Below are 25,306 nucleotides of genomic sequence, written 5' to 3'. Positions count from 1 at the left end.
CCAGAGGGAAAAGGTAACAACCCCAGGTACCAAATTTACAAGCAGACGCATTTAAATGATACAAATGCTTGTGACACAACAATAAAAGATGTCACTTTATCGTCTCATATTTTTAATTTTCATTGCTTTGTGGGCAATATGAGCAGGGACAAATTATAAGCAGATTGACAAAAGTATGTGAATAGTGATGAGCGAATCTGTCCCATTTCGCTTCGTCAAAAAATTTGCGAATCTTTCAAAAGATTAATGAAACGGTGAGAAATTCGTGAAACAGCGAACATGAAAATTCTTGTGTTGCGCGAGACAATTCTTTAGATTAGAGAGACAATTCTTTTTGGCTTGAGACAATTCTTTTGACTGGGAGACAATTCTTTTGACGTGGGCAAATTTTTCCACGGCAAATTTTGTGGGCCGTTTCGCGAAAAATCTGGCAATGGCAAAATGCGAAAAAATGGCAGCGAATCCATGCCTGGCAAATTTTGCCCCCCATCACTATACGTGAACAGTTCTTACAATTATATTTTATTTGCGCTACAATTGCTTCATTTCTTATTTTTTAAAATGAATAGCTCAATGACTTGTTCCAAAAGACGGATATCACTTATTAGGAATTCTTATAGTGGCTCATACAATATCCTTAATTATATAATCTCATAATTAATCTAGGATCGGTCCTGGGTCTCTGAAACTTATCTGTAATACAATCATCTCTGTAAGCCATAAATCATTGTATCTGTCACCGCATATATTCATTCTCTCTAAACATAATTAGATCAGTATCATTTTAGCTGGTGTCTGTGCCTAAGCATTTAGAACCACTTAATAAACTCTGAAACTAAGTGATGTTAATGAAAGAAAACAAAGAGGGAACTCTTGAAGAGTGGAAGTCCATTTTTGGGGAAGCACTGGGTGGTGACAGAGCACTGCTTAAAAGCGAGGCCATAGAAAAATGGGGAGGGACAATGAGCAGAACAGTGCTGCATCAGGCAGTGTATATGTATATGATAAGTACCGTGTATATACTCGAGTATAAGCCGATCCGAGTATAAGCCTAGGGTGGGAAATGCAGTTCCCACTGCTAAGTTGTTTTTTTCATTTTTTTAACTGTCAGGCAAGTTTGGGAAGGCTAAGGAAGCTGCCATACTAAGGGGCAAATTTACTAATCCACGAACGTCCGAAAAGCGTCAAAATGCGTTTTTTCGTAATGATCGGTATTTTGCGATTTTTTCGTAAATTATCGCGACTTTTTCGTAGCCGTTATGACTTTTTCGCAGTGTTACAACTTGCGCAAATTGTCGCGACTTTTGCGTAGCCGTCGCGCCGAGTACGAAAGTTTCGGATTCATTCAAGCTTCAGTATCGTGACTTTCCTTGGGCCAGGTTGGAGCTGCAGAGTGCCATTGAGTCCTATGGGTAAGCTTCCAAATTCATGCAAAGTCTGAAAGGTTTCCCCGCCATTTACGAGCGCTCAATACGAAAAAGTCTCAACAATATACGAGCAAGTCGTAACGGCTACAAAAAAGTCGCGACAATTCGCGCTAGTCGTAACAGCTATGAAAAAGTGGCGACAATTTACGAAAAAGTCGTAACGGCGACGAAAAAAATTGCAAAAAATACGAAAAAGTCGCAAAATGTTCGTTTCCAATCCGAATTTTTCCCATTCGGATTCGTGGATTAGTAAATCAGCCCCTAAGTATCAAGTACTTGCCATCCTGCTCTGTGCGCTCCCCTGTGTGCACTCCCATCCTGCTGTGTGTTCCCATCCTGCTGTGTGCACTCCAATCATATAATGGTTGAAGAAGATAATTTATCTTAGCTTACAGTTTGTGCAGGTTCACAAGTGCCTTATGCAGCCATGGAGAAGCCACCAACATCATTTGCGCTGTGTGCGCTCCCATCGCATTTCTGTTGTGTTTGCCTTCCAATCTTATTTCTACTGTGTACACTCCCAACGCAGAAAGGCAAGCACACGTGTGCGCACAATGGATGCCAGACAGTTACATCTTCAAATCCATATACTCGAGTATAATCCTAGGGTGACTTTTTCAGCACATTTTTGGTGCTGAAAAACTCGGCTTATACTCAAGTATATACGGTACCTTTGTATGTTTAGCTAAAGAGATTATTCACCTTTATAATGGTTTTGTCTGAATATCCTCCAGATCTCTTGAATTTACTATTTAATAGTTTCAGAGTAAAGATTTAAATACACTACCCTAGCAGCCATTCTCAGTTAGAGACCCATATAGATGACTTTGTGGCTTTGCATAACCAGTCACCCTTCATTTTTGCCAATAATCACTTTTGGGACCCATTTACGGTTTCACCAGTATTGAAGCCCCTTTGAATCTTAGGGGGTCATTTACTAATCCTCGTATACTTTTATTTTTCTAGATTTTTAGCGCTAAAAGTCACAGAAAAAAAAAGTTACGATTTTTCCGAGATTTACTATGTGTCAAAATGGCTAAAAATCCAAATAACTTGCTGAGAATATGTAGAAGCCAATGGCAGATGTCCCTTCCCTGGAGGATCCTTCTTTTGCTTCGAAACTTTAGAGTTTTCAAATTTTCGATGCTGTTTTTTTGTGTGACAATTAAAAAAAGACAGTTTTCATGTGACAAGTCAAAAAATTGGAATTTACTTTTCTGTGACTTTTCCTACACATGCTATTTCATTGCTGATGTTTTGTAAATGACAGACATTCGTGGAAACAAGTTCATTCAGATTTTAAAATAATAAAAATGTCAATATGACCCTTAAGGACCCAACATTGGACATTAAGGGGCCATTTATTAACTGGTTTGGATTTTTAGCACTAAAAGTAGCAGAAAAAAGTGACTTTTCAGAGATTTACTATGCATCTAAAAAGGCTAAAAATCCAAATTTGACAGTTCGCCAGCTAAAACTTGCGGAGATCATGTAAAAGTCAATGGCAGATGTTCCTTCCCTGGAGCATCCTTCTTTTACTTCAAAATTTTAAAGTAGTGATGAGCGAATCTCTACCGTTTCGTTGAAAAAAGCTGCTGCTTTAAAATCCCAATGTCTGCATAAGCCTAGATTATCTGCATATCTGTTGCTACAGTGTTTGACACCTAACTCTTAAAGCCAGAGTTCCCCTATAGTGAGAAAAAAAGGCTGCTGACACAGTAATAATTCTGCAAAACGTATACTTTGAGTTGTTTAGTATAGTTTAAATTAGCCGTCAAAATATAGGTTCATTTCTTATTGCTGTTTTTATTATTATTGAGGCTTTATCAGGCTGACTGTTACAGCCATAGAAAAGACAAGAACAAGTTAAAAAACACACAAAGTAATAGTGCATGTCAAGATGTCTAGATATTATTCAAATATTTGAAAAGTAATCATATTGTTATTCAACCTTTATAAAAAAAAAATTGAGAGTATATTACCTGTACATGGAAGCCTATTTAGTCAGACACTACTGTGTGGACAGTCAAGAAACCTATTGGGGAAAATCAATATAATCAAAACAACTCATAAAGACATATCAATTCCTATTTTACTCTGAGAAATATAACCCCTGGTATTAAGAAGAATTTTATCATAAGCATTGTTTGTTACAAAGGTATATGCAAGGTTTTTGATGATTTCAGTCAATGCTAGAAGCTTACACAATGTAAAATAATGCATAGTTTTGTTATAACCAAACTATTCTATTTCAATTGAGATCTTCTTATATGTACTCTGTTATTCCAAGGAAATCCCTTCACTTCACCACATGATGATGATATTTTACAGAAATCCCTTTTACTTTCTCTAAAGCTTCAAGTGAGGATATATCAGGTATTCTCATAAACAGGATTTTGTAACAAAGACTCTCTAGTCTACTCTAGGGTTCCAGTGAAAAAGAGGCCATTTAGTGCTCATTTAAAGAGTACTTGCATCAGGGGCCTGGCTGTGCTTTGCACTTTGCAACAGATAGAAAATCCAGCGTGTCTGAGTGCCCCCTCCTACCCACCTCTCACGAATACAGTGCTGTTGAACTTAGCAATTTTTTAAAAGTGCAGGGCGCAAATTGTAGAAAACATGGCACTTTGCACCCTCTGCTGACCCTTTTAAGCCTCTCTATGCTGAATTCAGGTCAGTCTTTTGTTGTTAGTAAGTGATGAGGGAATCAGCAAAACAGTAATGTGGGGAAACCCGCACAAAATACAGTCATACCAGTGGACATTTATGTGTAGAATTTTTTCACACAAAATACATTGAAGTCAATGGGCATTTTTTTTGCGTTTGTTTTTTTCTCACACCATTTTTCAGTGAAATTTTGTTGTGCATTTGTGAAAAAAATTGCCAGTGGTGAAATGCAGAACCTTGCTGAGAGTCCATGCCTGGCAAAATATGTCATACATCACTGTTGTTAGGGCCTGAACTGTTTATGTTTTTATATGCCAGCTGTGACTTTGTTATAGAGCTGTATGGCTTAGGCAGGGCACATCCACTGAATAGTACATCTTTTTAAAAGATACACTCTTTAATGTGCATTTATTACTTCAAAACTGCAGATTTAAAGTACATTTGACTGTATTATATGTTTATAGTGAAGGATTCAGTTTTGGTAATGAGATAAACATATTTCATAATCCATAAATAAAATATAGGTTTATACATGATACTATTGTTAGCCTGGTATTCCCCACACCAGATGGTAGGAGACAAATTGGAATGCTCTAAATCTGTAGTTATAAAACGCCTTGTTTGTTGAAGACAAGCTATGTAGGCTTAACAAGGAGTGATCTGCATAATACTGAGGACAAATATTCAGAGAACAAATATTACAGTATCTAAGAGATTTGAAATATTGACCACCTTTGTATTCCATTTGCGGTAAGGATGCAATGAATACATCACTTCTGTATTGGGCCAAATAATGAATTCTCCCCAAAAGATTTGACCAAATCCTATACAGAAATCTGATTGCATATTTAAATTTGAAAAAAAAATCCAAAGGAAAATTTCATCACTGGAAGAAATCCAGCTGTACAGTACAGTCACATATATTTAAGGCTTTGGAGCTGGTTCAGCCGAAAAAAGGTGCTGTGATTCAGCCAATTCTAAAACTGAAGTCTTAATTCAGAGCATTTCCAGTTTGCAGGTTTTTCTGTTATTTTTTTAGACTGTTTTTTCATTGAATTGAATTTGGCTAAATTGGCCCAGAAAATTAATGAACAGCTAAGCCACAATAAAAGGGAGATTTTTAACTTTGATTAAACTTTCACTATGATGGCCCACTAAGCAATATTGTTTCTGTCATCAACTTTAAGTACCTTTTACTAAATATTTTGGCCATCCTTAGCATATTCCTGCACAAGAAGGATCAAGCACAGAAAGAATTAAACACACTCTTATTAAACACAATTGTCATCACATCTGCATCAGGCACATCTCCCTCTTGCAGATGCACTTAGCTAGAACTGTGGGAAAACATTGCATTGTGGGTAAAACAAAAATGGTGACTAAGGTCTGTTGGTATTAGTACTGTTGTTTGTACATGGACAGAAAACTGGCTACAGGCTCCGGTACAGAGGGTGGTTGTTGATAGTACATTATTAACTTGGAGCAGGGTTCTTAGTGGGGTCCCACAGGGTTCTGGATTGGTTCCACTTTTACTTAGCTTTTAATTAATGACTTAGGTGAGGGTATTAGCTACATTAAAACATGGGACATATCCATAAACCTTATTTGTGCCCTAGGGGCACTTCATCATAAGTGATTCATTTTGAGGCAGTACTAGGCAGATAAAATTGCCTTCGTAGTTCTGTTCTGTTGTGACATTTACGTTGGCGCATTTGCCAAGTGAGAAAAAAGTTGTACACATAAAATAAGTTGCGTGGTAGGTGCTATTTGTGAATTTTCTACCGTTTCAAAACTTTTTTTAGCCGTTTTGAGAATTTTTTAGGGAAACAGGACAGATTTGCTTATCACTATTCAGGCAAGAATTTACCTGGTTAACTGCACCCCTATTATTTCAGAAGCCATTTTTTGCTTACCATACATTTATAATCTATTATTTGCATGGGTGCTGAGACATGAGAAAGCATAACACAGCCTGTGCATATTTCTAAAGCTTCTAGGTTTCACACAAATGGGGAATGTGAGAAAATGTTGTATCTCCACAATTGCTCCTTTCATCTATGCTTGTTATTGATTCATTGAACTCATGCTCAATGAACTCATATAAAAAATAAAAGATACTGGTATAGCATATTAGGTGCATAGAATATTCCTTCTCTGTTCATGTACAACAATTTGTGAATACGCATGACAGCACTTGTTGATGAGATCTTTAAAGGCATCAAACTTGCTACCTAGTGAAGCTATACCAGATAAAAGCTACAGTATATGTACCCTATGTAGTTATTTTTTCAGTGTCCTTGATACTTATGTGATTACCTGTGCAAACCACAACACTGTATTCCCATGGGACATAATGTAGGTAAATGTGAATTATTGGATTGATCCAAAACTCAAAAAAGCAAAAACTGTTGACACCATGTGGTTATAAACCTGCATACACCTTTATTATGTAGATCACAAAAAAACTGTTAAAACTGTGACCAAACAAAGAACCAGGAAAAAGTTAATATTTGGATTGATCTAATTAATTTTATGATCACATTTACATTTGATTTCGCATTTTTTTTAGCCTGGTTGTGTCAGGATCTGTCCAAATTTAAATCTTGGACTTCATAATAATGTAGTGGTGCTGGTTCTTTGTTCCTGGTGTGACAGTTTGTTTACAGAACACATTTATCTGGCATAAAGATGTACAGGAAAGCGTGCATTTAAGCTGTGTGATATGGGCTGAACGGGGGATACCTAGTGCAGATAGGGTTAATCTTCCCTCTCCTCAGGTAATTAAGGAGCTGCCCGTGGAAGTAAAAGGAGTTTGCTCCCACACCTATGGGCTTTTCTTTGGAAGTCTAGAGGAGACAGGGTTCTTCTGTGTGTCTGAAGGAGAGACATGGTCCTGCTTGTTCCTAGTGTGTGAGAGGAGGCCTAAGAGAGAAATATGGGGCCCATGGAGCCCAAGGCACAGAGAGTGTCTGACAAAGAGAGACTGAGTGCCTGAGCCTGTGCTGGAAAGAGTGTGCCAAGGAGCCTGTGACTGAGCCTGGAGAAATGCAGTATTTGGCGAAAGTGCAGCAGTGAAGCTGACTGTGACATAGGCTGTGTGGCCTGGCTGATAGAGAGAAGTTATCTTTGAACTCTAAGTAACAGGATGCTAACCTTGTGGTGGTCCAGGAGTGGCCCTGGGGTAGTTAGGAAGACTACAATCACAGTTGTTAGAGAAATATATTTTTAATGTTGTATGATGTTATTTTTTCTGTATTTTTTGATGTCCCTGTCTCTTCTATGCTCCAGATCCTCTGCTAACTTGCTTACCATGGCTAATTTCCACAACTATGTGTATAGGCAGGCAGCTTGTCATACTGTGTTCCAGTCCATTTTACCTGCCTGATTCTTGTGGATTTCCTGGTTCTGAATTCTGGCTTTGCAACTGCCTCAGCTTACCGCCTTCCATGACCTCTGGCCAGGGTTCTTTCTCTTCTTCTATCTGCATTCATTACCATAACTGGTTACCATCCTTGCCACTTTAGCAAAGTGTATATGACCTCAGCATTATCCAGCATATGGACTCCAACCTGCCCACTTTTTCCATGACAGATTAAGGTGTTTTTCAACAAAACCATTGTTAATGTTAATTGTTACGTTTCATAAGTATCTCAGGAGGTATGAATGCAAAGAAGTAGTATAGGCACACAAACTATGTCTTCATAATATGCTATATGTGTCTATCCATATTTACAGTAGAATGTTTTCTGCAGTGCTTTGGAAATTATACATCGTTCAAATTGGTTCCTACCCTAGTGGCGCTCACACTCCATAGTCGCTAGCACACAGGCATTATGGTTACTGGTGAGCCAATGAATGTAGTATATAGTACTCTATACATTTAAGGAACTTAAGGAACACTTACTTAAGGAACATAACGAGGTCTGACCATGTGTCGCTACATCTTAAAAAAGGTTAATGAATCAGGACCAGAAAAACAAATAAATTATAACAAATCTTTACTTTTTAACTATTAGTAAAACAGCCCCCAGTTCATGGTGACATCAAGCATTTCTAGAAGAAGTAATCTCTGGCACTTGACAGGGCTTTGTTTCCATTATTTCACACTGTTTGCTGACTTTTCCTTTAGTGCTGTGAATATACAACATATTGTACTAAATAAAGATCCAAAGGATGGCAAATTATATCATCCAGTTCTATATTTTTGAAAGGAACTGAAGAGAGCAATGGTAAAACTCCAGTCCTGACTACAACCCAGAAAATGTAGGTTGCCATGGATACAAACATGCTGAGAATGTTATCATAAATTTGTTATGAACCTAACAAGTTATGGAGTTGTCCCAGTTCGAAAATGTAATTTGTATTGTGTGACTGTATTACAGTGAAGCAGATTACAAACTAGTGCTATCAAATACCAAGCAGTATGCCATTTTATGCAATGTTCATAGCACCTACAATGAAACCTTGCGGTGATGATGTGGTTAAATGTGAAAAATCCATGGTAAATTATCTATGCATTAAAATTCCAATACCGGCCTTTTCATTATTTCCTTAATTACCTTTTGGAATTCATCATCCGCTTCTCCCAGACATCGTACTGTATTCTCTACTGTTCCATCCTAGTTTTAATCAAATGTTAGAATTAGAAGATAAGAGGTGACCTGTGAATATAAACTAATTACTGCACTTATGGATTATACTTTGCAATCGTGATTTATTAAAAGGAAGGGGAGGGGGGCATACACATTATAGAGATTACAACAATCTTTTTTGTACTCTGCAAGGATCATTTACTAATGCAAGTGTAAAATGCTAAATACAAAATGAATGCAAATTGCCATGTTTTTGCCTACAATGTATTATTTTTCAGAATTTCAGCATAATTGTAGATGACTGCTAAGCAGCATGCACTGAGCTAACTTGTGATTTACCAATATGGGAGGTAGTTTGGCACCATACTAATAAATCAAGCGCACGTGGTTTGTATCAGTGGAGGTGCAAATTGCAGTAGTTGCATTAACATATGATCTTATGATTCATATGTGTAGGCACAAGTGATGTAACACCTTGTCAAGTCAACTGTTAATGCCTGGGCATAGCTAATCAAAATCTGAATTGTGATAAACACCTTTTGAGCACTAAGACTTAGATCCATAATATAGGGCACATTTAATGTTCTCCATTAAATGCAAATTGGCAATAATTGGTAAAGCTTGATTATTTGAGATTTTAGGTAATCTTACAAAGATTTTAGGATTTTGGGGTGCCATTTTGAAGCTAAATAGAGTTCTTTATTCATTGTACTTATCATCATCTGAAACTGTCTTGCCTGTTCCATAGGACTAAACCTTTTCCTCCTACGTAAATGGAATGAAATCTTTCCAACAGGAAACAGTGGGGGATAATTAGGATAGTTATTTCCACCTGATTTTACGTTTTACTTCATAATACATTGGTAACATAAAAGTTAGAAGTAGTCCTTGTTAATAAGGAGGGACAAGATGAGAGGGATTGCAGGAGAGGTTTGAGATAATGATATTATCATTTGTTCTGCACAAACATGTTAAAGGTGTAAAGAAGTGCCTGTATATTTGCTGATCAGGGAATGTATCCAAAAAGGATTTATTACGGCAGTAACTTTCCATGCCTGGCTTTAGATGATGCTCAGCTTCTTAAGTTCCCTTATTAGTGATTACTAGTATCCAGCCAGACCCTGAGGTAGTGGGGGGAGATATACAAACACTGAGCGTGACACATCCAAATAAGCACCATTATCCCACCCCCAGCAGAAAGTGCAGTAATATAAGTAATCCCCTGCAGGGTGAAAGTTCACAAAATTCTAATTATGTAGTAATGCAATTCATCCCATGAGGTATAAATGCATAAAAATCCAGATAAGCATGTGAAAGAAATGATCTAGTCCAACCTTTATAATTTACATGACAATTCTTAACCATATAAAGTCCATAATATCATGTTACTATGACAGAACCATAATGCCCATTGTGATACTTTGTCATCTTTTAGATAAAATTCATAATTAACAATAAAACACAGTGGGCCTGATTCACTAAAGTTTATCGCACGCTTTTTTGTGGTAAAAAAGACGCGACAATTAGCGCGCGATTCACTACAGCATTACCGCATGCGATAAGTCGCATTTTCGCATGCAGTATTTCTCGCGCTAGTTTTACCGCATACGTTTATTTCTGTGCTGAAAAGAATACGATCGCATGATTCACTATAACTTTTGCGCGCTAAATATCGCATTCGGCTATGCGAAAATTAACATCTACTACAGGCAGGCGAAAAATTATACAAAAGTACAGTAAATGATTTTTTGCAATAAAATATGGACTTACAGTGTTATTTATTCAAGTATGTGTTTCCCCTAGAGTGACGCAGCCGCCAGTTTGCAGGGAAATGGTCATTTTTAATACAGTAATTTTCTGCAAGTATTGGCGTGTATGGCTAACATGGCATGCGTTCATTTGCGCGACTATTTATATTTGGCTACAAGTGATGAAATGTTTCGCCAGGCATGGATTCACAGAGAATTTTTGGACGTGCGTTGAATTTTTTTGCAGCGGATTTTTTCATGCGTTTTGCAAAACAATCCGCCAATGGCAAAACGCCTGAAAAAATTTGCCACGCAAAAATTCACCGCACATACAAAAATTTATACAAGCGTCAAAAAATAATAGTCACAGCAACAATTTTTTTGCCCGCACAACATTTTTGCCATTTCGTGGATCTTTCGAAAGATCTGCTAATTTTCACTAAAGATAACCAGAACACATTTGCTCATCACTAGTGGCTACTATTTATAAGCATCTACTATTTATATGATACCATTTATATGCTACCATTTATATGTAGCTAATATTTATATACACCATTTATATGCGGCGACAATTTTTATACACTATTTCTAAGCTACCATTCATATGCAGTGACTATTCGCGGGCGTAATTTAGCACATGTACCAGCAAATACCGCATTGAAATAGTCTTCGCGAGTTAAATAACGCATGCAATATCGTGCGTAAAAAAGCGCGAGTATGCTTATAGTGAATCGTGTGAAAAATCGCCAAAATTAAGACGCGGTAAAATTTTTAACGCACGCTATAAATAGCGCACGTTAAATCGCACTTTAGTGAATCAGGCCCAGTGTAGCAGCATGTAGTCCATGAGACAACATTACCCATGTTTATCTGTAGAAACTGTACAAACTCAGTATCCTACCTTATTGAGCAACAACTTATTAAGGTTATAAAATATGAAAACAAATTAAACTGATCAGTGGTCAGAATAGTGTGGAGTATATGAACATTTAAGCATAACAAAAATAAATGACTATAATAAACTGGTTGGATTATTATCTTTAATTATATTGTTTTCTAAATTATTATTAACTATATAGTGCTGGCAAATGTATGCAACCCTTTACTGAGATTATACATCATTAACATTTTAAACCCCAGTTAGTTTATACTGGATATATATAGTGGATTAAATATTACTTTTCAGTTTTTTGATATTAGTAATTGCTGTGCTGGACTGCATAGTTAATGCATATGAGGGCTGATTCACTAAAGTGAGTAAATTTTTATCGCACGTTTTTTTGCGTTAAAATTGATGCGAAAATGAACGTGCTATTCGCTACAGTATTACGGCACGCGTTAAGTCGCATATCGCATGAGTTAAATTTCGCGCTACCTCATGCGTTAATTTGCGCGCCGAAATAACACTAACGCATGATTCACAAACACTTAGAAGCGCTAAATATCGCATTTGTCTGTGTATGAAAATTAACACCTACTTGAGGCAGGCGGTAATTATAGAAAAGTACAGTTTTGACAATAAATAAATAAATAATAAATAATAATAATAAATAATAAATAAATAAAGTTTTGACAGCTTTTGACAATAAAATATGGACTTTGCAGTGGGATTTATTCAATATGTGTTGGCCCTAGAGTGATGTAGCCTCCAGTTTGCAGGGAAATGGTCATTTTCAGTACAGTAATTTTCCGAAAGTAATGGCATGTATGGCTAATATGGAATGCGTTTTTTTTCGCATGTGGCAAATATTTGTATGCAGTGCGTTGATTAGCGCTCATTCCGTCAAATACCGCATGAAAATAGTCTTCGCGACTTAAATAACGCAAGCAGCATAATTAACTACACCAGGGCCATTGGCATGAATCCTGAGCACAAAATTGGAAACAACTAATCCAGATGTTTTATCAATTAGCATGGAAATGGGTAGATTATTTACCAACCTGAAAAGCAAATTTTTTTTTAGAACTGCTAATCATCTACACCTTAGGTTGTAAACATTTTAGTTTTATCATGAGGGTGTAAAGGTAGTTCTAAAGAACATATAAGCAATCAGCTGAATGAGCTATTGTAAAAAATGGGTCAGACATTGGAACCTGCACCAGAATATTTTTTTTTCTTAATATTTGATCCAGTTGTCTTTATGTACTCAGTGGTACAATATGGAGGAGCAATCAAGAATATGGTATATGGAATATGATATGGTATATAAAGTATATATATAATCATGAAATATTAATAATAGTACCAATAATAAGAGTAAAAGTATAAGTATTTTCTTTCAAACTAGAGAGTTATTTTTTAGATTCACCACTCCAGTCTGTACCTTTATCTCAACACGTAATACAGCAATTACTGTTGCAGCTTTACTGTGAGAAGCAAGTGTTCCAAAGGCCCATGCTGTCTCTGCTGCATTAGAGAAGGTGACCCTAGCATCAGGCTCTCTTTGATTCTAATCCTCTCTTTTCTTACGGTACTAAGTAGAACATATACTGCCACTAGCTTTCTGGATGGAAATACTAAACTAAGATCCCACTGGCATTTTTTTGTATTCTGCTTAGTTTATGAAGTATTATATATTTATATAATAACTTTCTCTTTACCCTTAAAACATATTCATGTTTTTAATTTATCAAGTGCCATTGCCTTGATGTCCATGTTTGACTTTTTGTCTGTTAATATGCCATAAGTAGAACCAATTGACACGGTTACTGTCAGTTATTTATTTCATTGCAAAATAGAGAATAATGCTCTTTTAATCTGCATTAAAAATATACTTACACATTGCGGAAAATTTTATGACAGCTATAATATTTTTTTCCTGCTATTATATGGGTTAATGGAATGCAATGGGCATCTTAATTAGGTCTTCCCCAAACTTCAAAGCAACTGCAAGCATGCAAAGCTAATAAAGAGCAATCCAGAGAGTATCATCAGGCATCCAGTGACATACCATGTGGCGGTACTGAGAAAGCACGGCATGTGTAAGTGGAAGAAGAGGAGGAGGGGGGAGAAGGAGAAAGACAGAGAAACAGAGAGAGAGAGGTAGATGTGTTCATGCAGGGCTGCCCCTTTCCTTTAAAATGGTCCTACCCTCCCCTGAGCAGCAGGCTGATTGCTTGCATTCAGCTACATTTGGTATGCATGAGCACTGCTGCTTCAAGAGAGGATGCTGATATTTTTTTTTTTTAAGAAGGATCAGGAGCTAGAGCAAATCCACTTTTCTAGCCTTTAAGTTCCAGTGGGCTTCAGCAGTATGGAATTGTTATAAAGCCGGTTTGGGTTTAATGAATATGGGATGCCAGATTCGCAAGGGCTGCTTGGTTCTTTAGAGGTCTCAAGAAGGTTTGAGGTTGATTTTTTTCCACTGGAATATTCTAAAGGGTCATGAGTCAAAGTGATGCTCCTCGGCCTCTAAACTGGACCATTCGAAAGCTCTGCCACGCTGCCTTTCTCCCTTCTGTCAGACTACTCAAGGTATGAATGCAACATGATGTTCTGAATCATTTTATGCATTGAGCATGTTGCCTGACTATGTTGTTGTAAGCCAACAGTGAGCTGCCTAACTTTGCTATCCTGCATTGCAGAAAATCCACACATAGGCAGACACCAGATATTAGCCTTTCATTCAGTTGTTGCATTTGCAAGCAGGGTTAAAACTGGCGTAAAAGAGAGAGAACAATGGTTTTGTGTTCCATAGTGCTCACTGCTCACCCTGAACTGTGAAGCCAATCTGTACAGATCTTGGAATTAAATTCATTTCCAGAGCTGTGGCGAAATGACTTCAAAACCATAAGTGTTTCTTCATTACCGCGGGACATTTGTCACATAGGGATAGTTTGAAAATCCATTCACAGAGAACAAAAGACTGTCACAGCTGATAACAAGCCCTTTTACTAGATCATCATTTAACTCAGAGGCAGCAGCAAATAGAAGAATTGAGGATTCTCACACTGAAAGGGTTAATTGTCATTTGACATGGAAATAATGCAAAAGGAGAAGCATATGGTGTTACACAGAAACAAAGTCGATTTAAGTCAAAACTGATAGTACTCTGAATGCTTGCCATTTATCTTCTTTATTTTTGTTATTTTCTCTCAATAAGATGCTTTTATTTTACTATCAAAATGTTTAAGTATAAACCCTGCTCTGTGCATGCCAAATATGTACCTAGATGCTATAAAACCCACTTCTTTAAAGCAGACTTGACCTCGTTTTATTATTAGGCAAATTAAATTCTAAAATTACACAAAAATCCTGGATCCCAAAAAAAAACTTTGTAAGCATCTCTATATATTACAAATGTAGTGAATTGTTTAAATTGTAGCCCACAGTCAATCAATCTCTATCCTATATATCTATCTATTTATCATCTATCTATCTATCTATCTATCTATCTATCTATCATCTCTCTATCTATCTATCTATCTATCTATCTATCATCTCTCTATCTATCTATCATCTATCTATCTATCTATCTATCTATCTATCTATCTATCTATCTATCTATCTATCATCTCTCTATCTATCTATCATCTATCTATCTATCTATCTATCTATCTATATCTATCTATCTATCTATCAATCATCTATCTATCTATCATCATCTCTATTTTTCTCTCTTCTGTCTATCCTTTGGGTGCTCATGCAGATTGTAGCCTATAAACCTTACCAGGGCTTGCAGCATCTTGACTTGTACACACATATTTTGGCCAGTGTTCGTCAAGGACACATTTGATGGAGTAACAAGTTGAGCCAGATGAATGCATTGCTACCTAGTGCATGTCAGGGCTGGAATTCCTCTGCACTCTACACAGGAGGCACATATTCTCCTCCACAGTAAGAGCTGCACTGTATTCTCCATTCCCCTGTGATAAGCAAAGCGGCTTTAAAGGGGTTTATAGTATTGCAATATGACCCCTATTATGTTTGCTTTGTAACCATTCTTGCATTTCCTTAGTTTAATATTCCTTCTTAAATGCTTTCATTTTTCTGAAGCCATGTGTTTTTGACCCCCCCATTAGCTTTGTTTTAAGGATATGTACCTTATAAACTTCACTAAGGGTGCTTTTCAAGCTCCTTCCATGACTTAAAAATAAAAAGCACTCTGTTTAAAGCTAGAAACCGTAGGACTCATCCTCAGATAAGCTACAGGTCTAAAGAACAGCAGGCTGAAATGAGTGTGCACGAGGTCTCTGACAGCTGTCTGCACTATAATGGCAAGAGGCCATGGGAGGGAATGCATGCCATGCTGAGAAATGATGAAGGGAAGATACAGTGACATATGCAATACCCAGTATTACCATACATGATTTCACTAAAATATTAAAACTGAATAATACAAAGGCAAAAAATACCCAATCAATATTAGTTAAAAGGTCATTATGAGATGAAAATTGAGAAGGGTTATGGGAAGCAAATCATTACAGAGAATGGAAAAATATCTTATGAGTATTACTCATATTCCCAAGATACGGTGCCTATTAAACCTCCTTTCTGACACTTTTTTTGTGTGGTACTATGCTGCAAATGTTTTAACTCATTCTAGACCACAATGCATTTCATCACAGCTGTTCAGACTAAACTTCTGAGATATTTATGTACTGTGAATCTCCGTAAGCCTGTGTAGCACTTTACAGTCTTGTAGTGATTAGCAGTGATCAATCAGTTGCCTCCTTGGAAAACCACATTAATGCACTCAGTTCATAAAGGATATCAAACTTACACCAGTGTTATTGTTGTTCAGTATAACTCACAGCATTTTGCCAAAGCCCAGTGTAAGAAATAAATCAAATTCTTGCTAAACCTCCTTTTAAGCCTGTAGAACCTGACTGCAAAGTCAAAGCCATTATTGTGGTGTTGTATTGGTGTTGTTGAAAATGTCTTTTGAAATGATAAAAGCTAATGGAAATTTACAATAATGAAAGGCACTTATATGAAACCAAACAAATGAGGTTTCCATAAAGTACACCTGGAAGAATTATCATGCATTATGCCAAGTTTTTTGTACAAAGGGGAATTCATTTAATTTAGGTAAAGGGCCAATAAGGGAATGGAGGTCAGAGCCTTTCTGCAATATGGGTTTTTTCATCTCTCTTTTATGCCTCCAACAATTGCTTATAGCCCTTTCACTCAATATCACAGATATATGAAAACACCACTGAATCAGTCACCCTGCAACAGAATATTCATAAAAACAAACAAGGATAGAAAATGTGCTCAGTGTCACCCTAATTGACTCCATAGATTATAAGCCTCAGATGCAGAGGGTGAGTTTAGAAGTGCTAATTTCCCTGCCTTTATGCAAGAGGGTGAGTTCCGACATGGTACGTTCAGAAATAGTAATCAGAATTTCCCAGTTTTTATGTAAGAGCAGAATTTGTTGCACTTTTATTGATTCCTGACCTATCAAGAAACTTTTTGGAGGGCAGTGCATTCTCACAAGGTGGTGTGGAATATGGTTTTTATATTTATGCACAGTGAATGGGGCAGTACAGGAGATGTCATGACACTATAAAGAGCAAAAAGAAGATGGGCTGCAGGCATAGGGCCCATTTCAAAAACAGCTAAGCACAAGAGCTAATGTAATCAGGCCTGAACATTTGCTTTTGCCATTTGCACTTTGCCCCTCCCCATTGGTGAAGTAAAACAAATGAGCTGTTTCTTGTCAGAAAGCCAATACTGCCATTCATTTGCAGGCGTCAGTTACCACTTTAAACAGAGATGATAATAAGTGATGGGACAACCACTTGATATAAATGAGCAAACTGCATTAGCTGTGCAATAGTGCCCAGATGTGCTGCTCATATATCGGTGTCCCCTGGCAGAAACATAATTAATCCCTCCTAAGGTCAGCAAGCTAGAAGAGGGAAAAAATGGAATTTAATTTGTATGCTGCATGACCTTATCAGACATTAAAGCACGGATGACCACTTTAAGTGTCTTCTTTTGACACAAGGTAATAACAATATTGGCTTTTTTCTCAGACACAAGTGTAAGAGAAGAACAAAAGCATGTCCCTCTAGTGCTGATTTAAAAAGTACTTACATCATAAGTCTGGTGGTCATCGGCACCTAGAACCAGAATGGAAATCCAGCACTAGGTGGAGAACACAGTGGGGGTAATTTATAGACACTGGACAAATTTGAACCTGAGCAATAACCCTGGGCAACCAATCAGAAGTTTTCTTCCATTGTTCTACCTGCAGCTGGCTGGAAAAATCTAATTGTGGATTGGTTGCTATAGGTTACTGCCCAGTGTTTATACATGAGCCCCATTGTTGATAGGTGCTAGGCAGCCCTGTTCTTATTGGCCCTGGCATAGGGCAGGCAGCAAATACAAGGCTTTGTTGTGACCTGTGCCTGCCAGAGCTTGAAAATGTGCACATCTGAATGCCCATCTGAATGACACCATCTCATTTTGCCTCATGGCAGGGGCGGCCCTGGTAAGACCCAAACTGAGTGATACCAATTTTCCTGTCATTCTTATCAAATTGTAAAGGGTTATTTATTGATATCTGAAACCATATGATAAATACATATTTTTACCATCTTTCAAAACATTTCACAGATGATTCTGAAAAATGCCCAGCTGCATTTGGGAATCCCCTTCATTGCAGCGCCAGAATTCGTACGCGCTGTAATCTTGCCAGATAGTTTCTCTCACGTTAAAATATTCACAGTATGCCATCAGTGATCTATATCCCGGATTTGAATGGTATTCAAGCTTGTTGCAGCTTCGGTATAACCCATTCAGTCAGGCTGACAATCAAAAGCTTATTTCCCTCTGTAGGTGGCATGGATATTTGGTTATGCATGATTTTGTTGCACTTAGTCAGCTCTGACTGAAGCCATTACAGACTGTTTATGTGATTTTTTTTTTTATTTGGAAACTGCATCTGATTGAGTCAATAAAATTGTGTGCACTTTCATGATGCAAGTAGTCAGATGCGGTTTTTTAAATCTCACCAGCACTGTCAGATCATATGCATTTTTTTAAAGAGTAAGTAAAACAAATAACAGGAGAAATACAAGGCAAGTCTTTACAGAAATACTAAGCTGAGACATTGTAATAAAATAAGGAAGGGACTATTATGATATAATAAAGACAGGGTTGACAACAAAAGAAAGATAAAAATGAGATGTACGAGTTATCAACATGAAAATCATTGGAGAAATAAAGACTTACATGGGTTAAACTGAAAAGCATATGAAAAGGGAGTAATTCAGTACTATCTACTATGGGAAATGAAAGAGGGTGATGAAGGAATGAAGAAGCTAGATAGATGAATTGGTAAATTAATAGCTTAGAATTTGATAGAAAAGTCACTAGCACATTTTACTTGTCTGACAGAAACAAGGTACAGAATAATCAAGAAACAGTGTAACAGGCCACTACTGTTACCTAGATGCAGACCCCTACCTAATTTTAATGCCACCATTATTGTCAGCTCAGTCTTTCCTGCATCCTTTACCTTGAATGAAGTGATGGAGATATTGACACCAATGACAGTGTTTCCCTTGAGCAAGAAAGATTACATGAAAGCCTACTTAAGTCTGCCTGCCACTTTCTCTTAAGTTACTATGCATGGCTGGCTAGAAAGAAATTTTGCCAACATTGCATTATTTAATTAAATTGCAGCCCCCTAGGACATACATTCTAAGATGAACACTACACAGATCCCAAGGCCCTAAAAAGTAATGCATTATTTGTGCTTAAGAGCAATTTATTTAACATTTGTTAATGGGAATTTTTGACTCTCCTAACTCAGGGTGGTATTGTAGAACTCCCATTTCCATTGCCCATAAGTGTAACAGTGCTCTAGGAATATTGGGATTATAATTTATTTACTTTTTAATGAGGTAGAATATTTAGGACTTTTGGTAAAGTGTTCCTTGTAAATGCAAAGAGTGCACACCCTTGGCATGAACCAGGCAATGATTTGAACAAGAGATAGAAACATTGATAGGAAAGGGCCTGCAAAGAAAGATAAGACATAAAAAGTAATAGTTCTAATAAAAATGTAGCCTCACAGAGCAATAGTTTAAAGTAATAGTAATATTTGAAAGCTGCAAAGTGGCAGAACAGAAAGGCAAATAATTGAAAAAACTAAAATAATAAATAAATAAATCAAGGTTCAGTTCAGGCCAAATCCCATCACGTTTTGCAGGACTTTTTCTGAGTTCTGTGAAAACTTCATAGGTTTAAAAATATGTATCACACATTGCATGAGGTAACAAAATTGCACATTTGTCACATTTCTTTATCTTTGAAACAACATACAACTAAAAGAGGCAATTTTTTGTAACAAATTATGTACTTTTTAAATTCTTTAAATAAGCAAATAGATTCAAATCATATCAAATCAGAATGGCATTCGGTCCAACACCGAATTATCAATTTGTTGCATCCCTACCCAAAATGCTTTTCTAAATTTGTGAATTCATTTAACACTTTCCTGTTAATACAATAAGGGGAGCATTTGCTAATGCTTGATCTTTTCAGTTTGGGTTCTTTGTTACCAGAAACCTGATTTTGTCGAGAGAAAAAAACCCTGAATTTTTCGCGATCTATTATGTGACAAAACAATTGTTCTGAATGCAAAAATACGCCAGCTAAAACTAGTTGAGATCATGTAAAAGTCACTGGCAGGAGTCCCTTTTACAACTGCAAGATCTTTGCTTTGTGGTTTTAAAGGTTTTCTGGTCTTTTTTTACACTGGCCACAATATGAAAAAGTTGCAGTTTTCTCATGTTTTCTGTGATTCTTTTGTTCATTTTTCAGATTTTATGATAAATGACTGCAATTCTTGGAAATGAGCTTAGTTGTGATTTTATATTTTCTTAAAACCACGGCCAAAATCTGAATGCTGATGAATCTCCCCTTAAATTTGTATTTTTTCTAAATTATAGAACTGTGCATATTATCTGCATTTTTTTTTGTTAATTTGCGCAACTTTTTCATACTTTGCGACAAATATTACGCAATTGTCGCAACGAGTACGAAAGTTTCGGATTCATTCAAGCTTCGGTATTGTGACTTTCCTTGGGCCAGGTTGGAGCTGCAGGTTTTCCTGCCGTTTACGATCGTACCGATACGAAAATTTCTTGACTTTTGGATCGCCAATACGATATTATTGTGACTATTACGATTTTTTCTTAAGCATTTTCGTGACATTTCTGATCATCAGAAATTATCGTATCTAATCCAAATTTTACCCAATTCGGTATTCGAACTCGTACTTAGATGAATCTGCCCGTTAGTGTTAATTACTCATACATATTTTGTTATTTCACCTAATAGTGAACATATTTTTATAAAACATTGGAGAAACAATTTTTTGCCCTAAAACTGTATAACATGAATTTACAGAGCCTTAGGGGCACATTTACTAATCCACGAATCAGAATCCCGAATGGGAAAAAATCGGATTGGAAACGAAAATTTTGCGACTTTTTGTTGCCGTCATGTTTTTTCGTATTTTGCGCAATTTTTCCGTCGCCTTCACGACTTTATCATATTTTGCGCAACTTTTTCGGCACCGTCGCGATTTTTTCGTATTGAGCAATTGTAAAAGGCGGAAAAACCAATCCAATTTTTTCGCGACGGCAGACGAAAAAATCGCTGGACACACGAAAAAGTCACGACGGCGATGAAAATGTTGCAAAAATTCCGATCATTGCGAAAAAAACGCGTTCGGACGCTTTCGATCCATTCGTGCATTAGTAAATCTGCCCCTTAGAGTAATATGTTTGAATAACTGCCATGGCAAAAAGCTAAAAGGGCTCATGAACAAATACTGGCACAAGGTACAACAGATGCCAAACACCTGATTTTTTTTCAATTTGCATGTTACTCCATGAGGAACAGTTGTTAGTGCTCCTAGAATGTAGTGCAAAAAGTTGCAATTTACTTTGTATGCAACAAAGTGTGGCTTCAGAGGTGCTGCATACAGCAGGGGTGGGAAGTGGCAACTGGGTTCCTTCCTGAACACCCAGTCACTCAAAATGTGGTAGGAGTGCAAGGTACCATGAAACGTTATACTTAATGCCTGTCTATGGTGGACTAAGGTTCTCTGCATTATGCATGGGAGACTCCTTATACATATTACAGGGGTTTAGGAATGAGATATAACTGGTTTCCTGAAGAAGTTAAGTTATATATTTAGTATATTTGCTGTTTTTTCCATATATTCAACACTTATGTGTAATACATAAAGTGTTAAACACAAAAAAGGTGACAAAATTGATGGACATTGCCTGGTGCCATATCTTGCTAGTAATTCATTTTTGTCCACACCCATGTGGCATAAGATGTGGCATAAGATCACCAGTAAAATGACAGGACCACATGGAAGAGTCTGCCCAATGGACAGTTTGACTAAGCCGTCAAGTTTACCAGAAAGTGCTGCATAACTTTAAATTTGTTTTGGTGATTTTTTTGAAAATTGTCTATAATAGAATGCCCCCTTGGTTTTTTCTAGGCAAGTATGACAATCAAAAATGCCACAGAAGAATACTCTTTGTGGGAAAAAGCTATATATGGTTTCTAGTATTAAGTATTGTCCCGTTTTTAAAAAAAATTCACAAAACTGTCAATATTCCTGAAACACATTAAAGTCTAGGGGTGTTTTTTTACACCACAATTTTTTCTGCACAAAATACATTGGGTGTGTTGACACCTTATTTTCTTGTCAGTTTTGCAAAACTTTTGGTTGTGTCTGTCTGCTAGAGATTGTAGATTGTGAACAATGAGTTTGCCAACCAGAGATTCTAACAGGGGCCCATAGTGTCAGGAAATAGGTGAAATGTTTCCTTACCTGTTTGAATAAATTCTACTGTATGAAAATCTATTAACATTCAAATTTTATGTTATCTAAATTATTTGCAAATATAACATACTGTAGATAATCCATATTTTAAAGTATCTTGTATATTTGGATTATATTTAGACATACATTTTTAATCGTAAAGTTAAGTATCTATGGGGCCGATTCACTAAAGGTCGATAAAACGAGCGCAATTTATAGCATACGTTAAAAATGTTATCACTTCTTCTTTTTTGCGACTTAACGCTCGATTCACTAAAAGGACACTTGTCATAATTAAGAAGCGATGTTCTTTGCATTATTTAACTCGCGATGAGCAATTTTCTTGCGTTATTTTCTGCTGTGTGCATTATTTCCCGCCGCTTGCGATATTAGTGTACGATATTACGCACATAACCATTACTTTCTGAAAACTACTGTTCTGAAAATTACTATTTCCCTGAAAACTGGAGGATGCATCATCCTAGGACGATCACATACTTTAAAAAATCCGACTGCAAAGTCCATGTTGTGTTGCCAAAAGCTCACAAACCGCAATGTTGTTTAAGTACCGCCTGCCCCAAGTAGGTGTTAATATTCGCACAGATTAAATCGATATTTTACGTGTTTAACGCTTCATAAGTGTTTGTGAATCTTGTGTTAGTACTATTTTTATTCTCTAATTAACGCAATCGCTTTGCAATGATGTGTTTTTTGTGCATGCAATATGCGGATTAATGCATGCAAAATGACTTTGATGAATCAGTACTTATTTATCGCATGCTTTTTAACACAAAAAAACATGCGATAAGCGTAATCGATCTTTAGTGAATGGGCCCCTATGTCCTTACTGGGTACTAAAAATAATTAAACAGTGAAAAGAGAATGTATGGAAAGAGGATGGGAGCTAGTTTTGTATTGGTATAGGCCTTAGGTTTGGTCACAGCCCACATTGTAATTAAATGTATCTACACAACATGCTATAATGCTCATTCATTTTAAGTTTTTTTTTAATCTTCTATCAATCCATTCCCTTCTTAAGCAACAGCAGGAAATAAAGACTGTCCCTCTTAGGAAATGCAAGCTTATAATGTGCACTAGTCAGATACCCTGCTATAGCCACATAAACCAAGAATTCGATGAAAGCATGACATTAAGAGAGAGGCGCGGACTCTCAGTTCTGCAGGTAATTATTTGCCATCTGTTCGTTAGATTATTGGCTTAATGTCCACTCTGCTTATACATTGAAGCATTGCCTTGAGTTTCTTTTCAATTGAGAAATGGCTGTGGTCAAAAACTGGAATAATACCAGGTCATGTAATATTTTTCTCCCTATGTATTGGGCTCTTTGTGCTAACCATAGTCAGTCATAATTGTTGTTTATTTGTTACTCTTAATACCCTCAGATTATTCTAGATTAGTTAGTTAAAAGAAGACTAGAGCACCTCTGTAGAAACCTTTTCATTTGCTTTTGTGTGAATGGATCTTTTTCTAATACATTTTTTTATACTTTGATGTAATTTGATATGAATATTGTTTCAACCTTAAAATCAGATTGTGGCAATCATTGGTTATCTGAGTCTATTTTACAAAATTAACAGTATCCTTGCCTAAAGGAAGCTACAGTTATTTAGACTGATACAGCTGCTAACACAATATAGCTGATATTCTTTACAGTGAGTGCTTTCGGGAACATAACACATTGCTAAGTACATGAGCGTATTATTCTTTATTATTCAAATACAGATATGGGAGCTGCTATCCAGAATGCTTGGGACCTGGGGTTTTCCGGATAAGGGGTCTTTCCATAATTTGGATCTCCATAACTTAAGTCTGCTAAAAATTATTTAAATATTGAATAAACCCAATAGTCTTGTTTTGCCTCCAATAAGGATTAATTATATCTTAATTGGGATCAAGTACAAGGTACAGTTTTATTATTACAGAGAAAAAGGGAATCATTTGTAAAAATTAGAATTATTTGCTTATAATAAAGTCTATGGGAAATGGTTTCCGTAATTCAGGATAATGGGTTTCTGAATAAGGGATCCCATACTTTTACTATATTTTAGGGCCCATATAGAAACTCAATTGCACAGTCCTAAAATGGATCCTTGCTTAAATCCTATTCACAGAGGAACTCTGCACCCATAAATGCTCCTTAAAACTTGTATATTGCATGGATGGGCCCATTCAGCCTTACCAAGGGGTACTTGCAAGCACAATTACATCTGTTTTGAGCATCAGGGGCAATTGTGGTGGACAGAGCTTGGACTGCAGCTGCAATGACACTGAAATGATGAGAAAAAAATGGCGAATGAATCAAAAAATGCCGGTTTGCATCCGATGTTGCACTTTGTACACTGCACTGTACTAAATGACCCATAAAGTCTCCAGATCACAGATTAAGATAGGTCATACATAATTGATTACCAGCCTCTCAATTATGTAATGTTATGTGATGTGACTTTCAGCTGTTCCTCAATATACATTACAATATACATCAGCATCTGTGATAAAAACATTCACAGCCTTGAATAACATCACTTTGACATAATAAGATTTTAAATTGAACTTATAAGTGAAGTCATGTACAAAGCAAAAATTCCCCTATCCCAGTTGCTTCTACAGTATCATCTCTAAAAACTGTACCCAACACATTTTGTCATTACATCAGGGGTGGATCTGCTCCAGTTTATTATATCCTTACATACTGTACATGGAGCACTGCTACACAATCCTGGGCCAAGGACTGTGAAGCCAAATATGGAAAAAGAATAGGAGTACAGGTATGGGATCTGTTATACAGGATGCTTGGGACCTGGGTTTTCCGGATAAGGGGTCTTTCTGTAATTCACATCTCCTACCTTAAGTTTGCTAAAAAAAAACCTTATTTCAGCAGTAATTAAACTCACTAGGATTGTTTTGACTCCAATAAGGATTAATTATATCTTAGTTCGGATCAAGTACAAGGCACTGTTTTATTATTACAGAGAAAAAGGAAATCATTTTTAAAAATGTGAATTATTTGATTTAAACAGAGTCTATGGGAGATGACCTTTCCT

At 36.6% G+C, this 25,306-nt stretch overlaps 1 protein-coding gene across 1 annotated transcript in view; it reads left to right on the top strand.

Moving 5' to 3' along the window:
* The first annotated feature begins 13,630 nt into the window (after window positions 1-13,630).
* Window positions 13,631-25,306, top strand: part of trpm3 (transient receptor potential cation channel, subfamily M, member 3) — a 167,794-nt gene continuing 156,118 nt past the window's right edge. The window contains exon 1 of the mRNA XM_012971723.2: window positions 13,631-13,912. Coding sequence (XP_012827177.1) covers window positions 13,823-13,912 — 90 coding nt within the window. The 5' untranslated portion in view covers window positions 13,631-13,822. The remainder of the gene's footprint in view (window positions 13,913-25,306) is intronic.

Source organism: Xenopus tropicalis, chromosome 1, assembly GCF_000004195.4.
Source record: "Xenopus tropicalis strain Nigerian chromosome 1, UCB_Xtro_10.0, whole genome shotgun sequence".
Classification (NCBI taxonomy): Eukaryota; Metazoa; Chordata; class Amphibia; order Anura; family Pipidae; genus Xenopus; species Xenopus tropicalis.
Note: the sequence above shows the minus strand (reverse complement) of the source record. Positions and strands in the feature narration are given on the sequence as shown.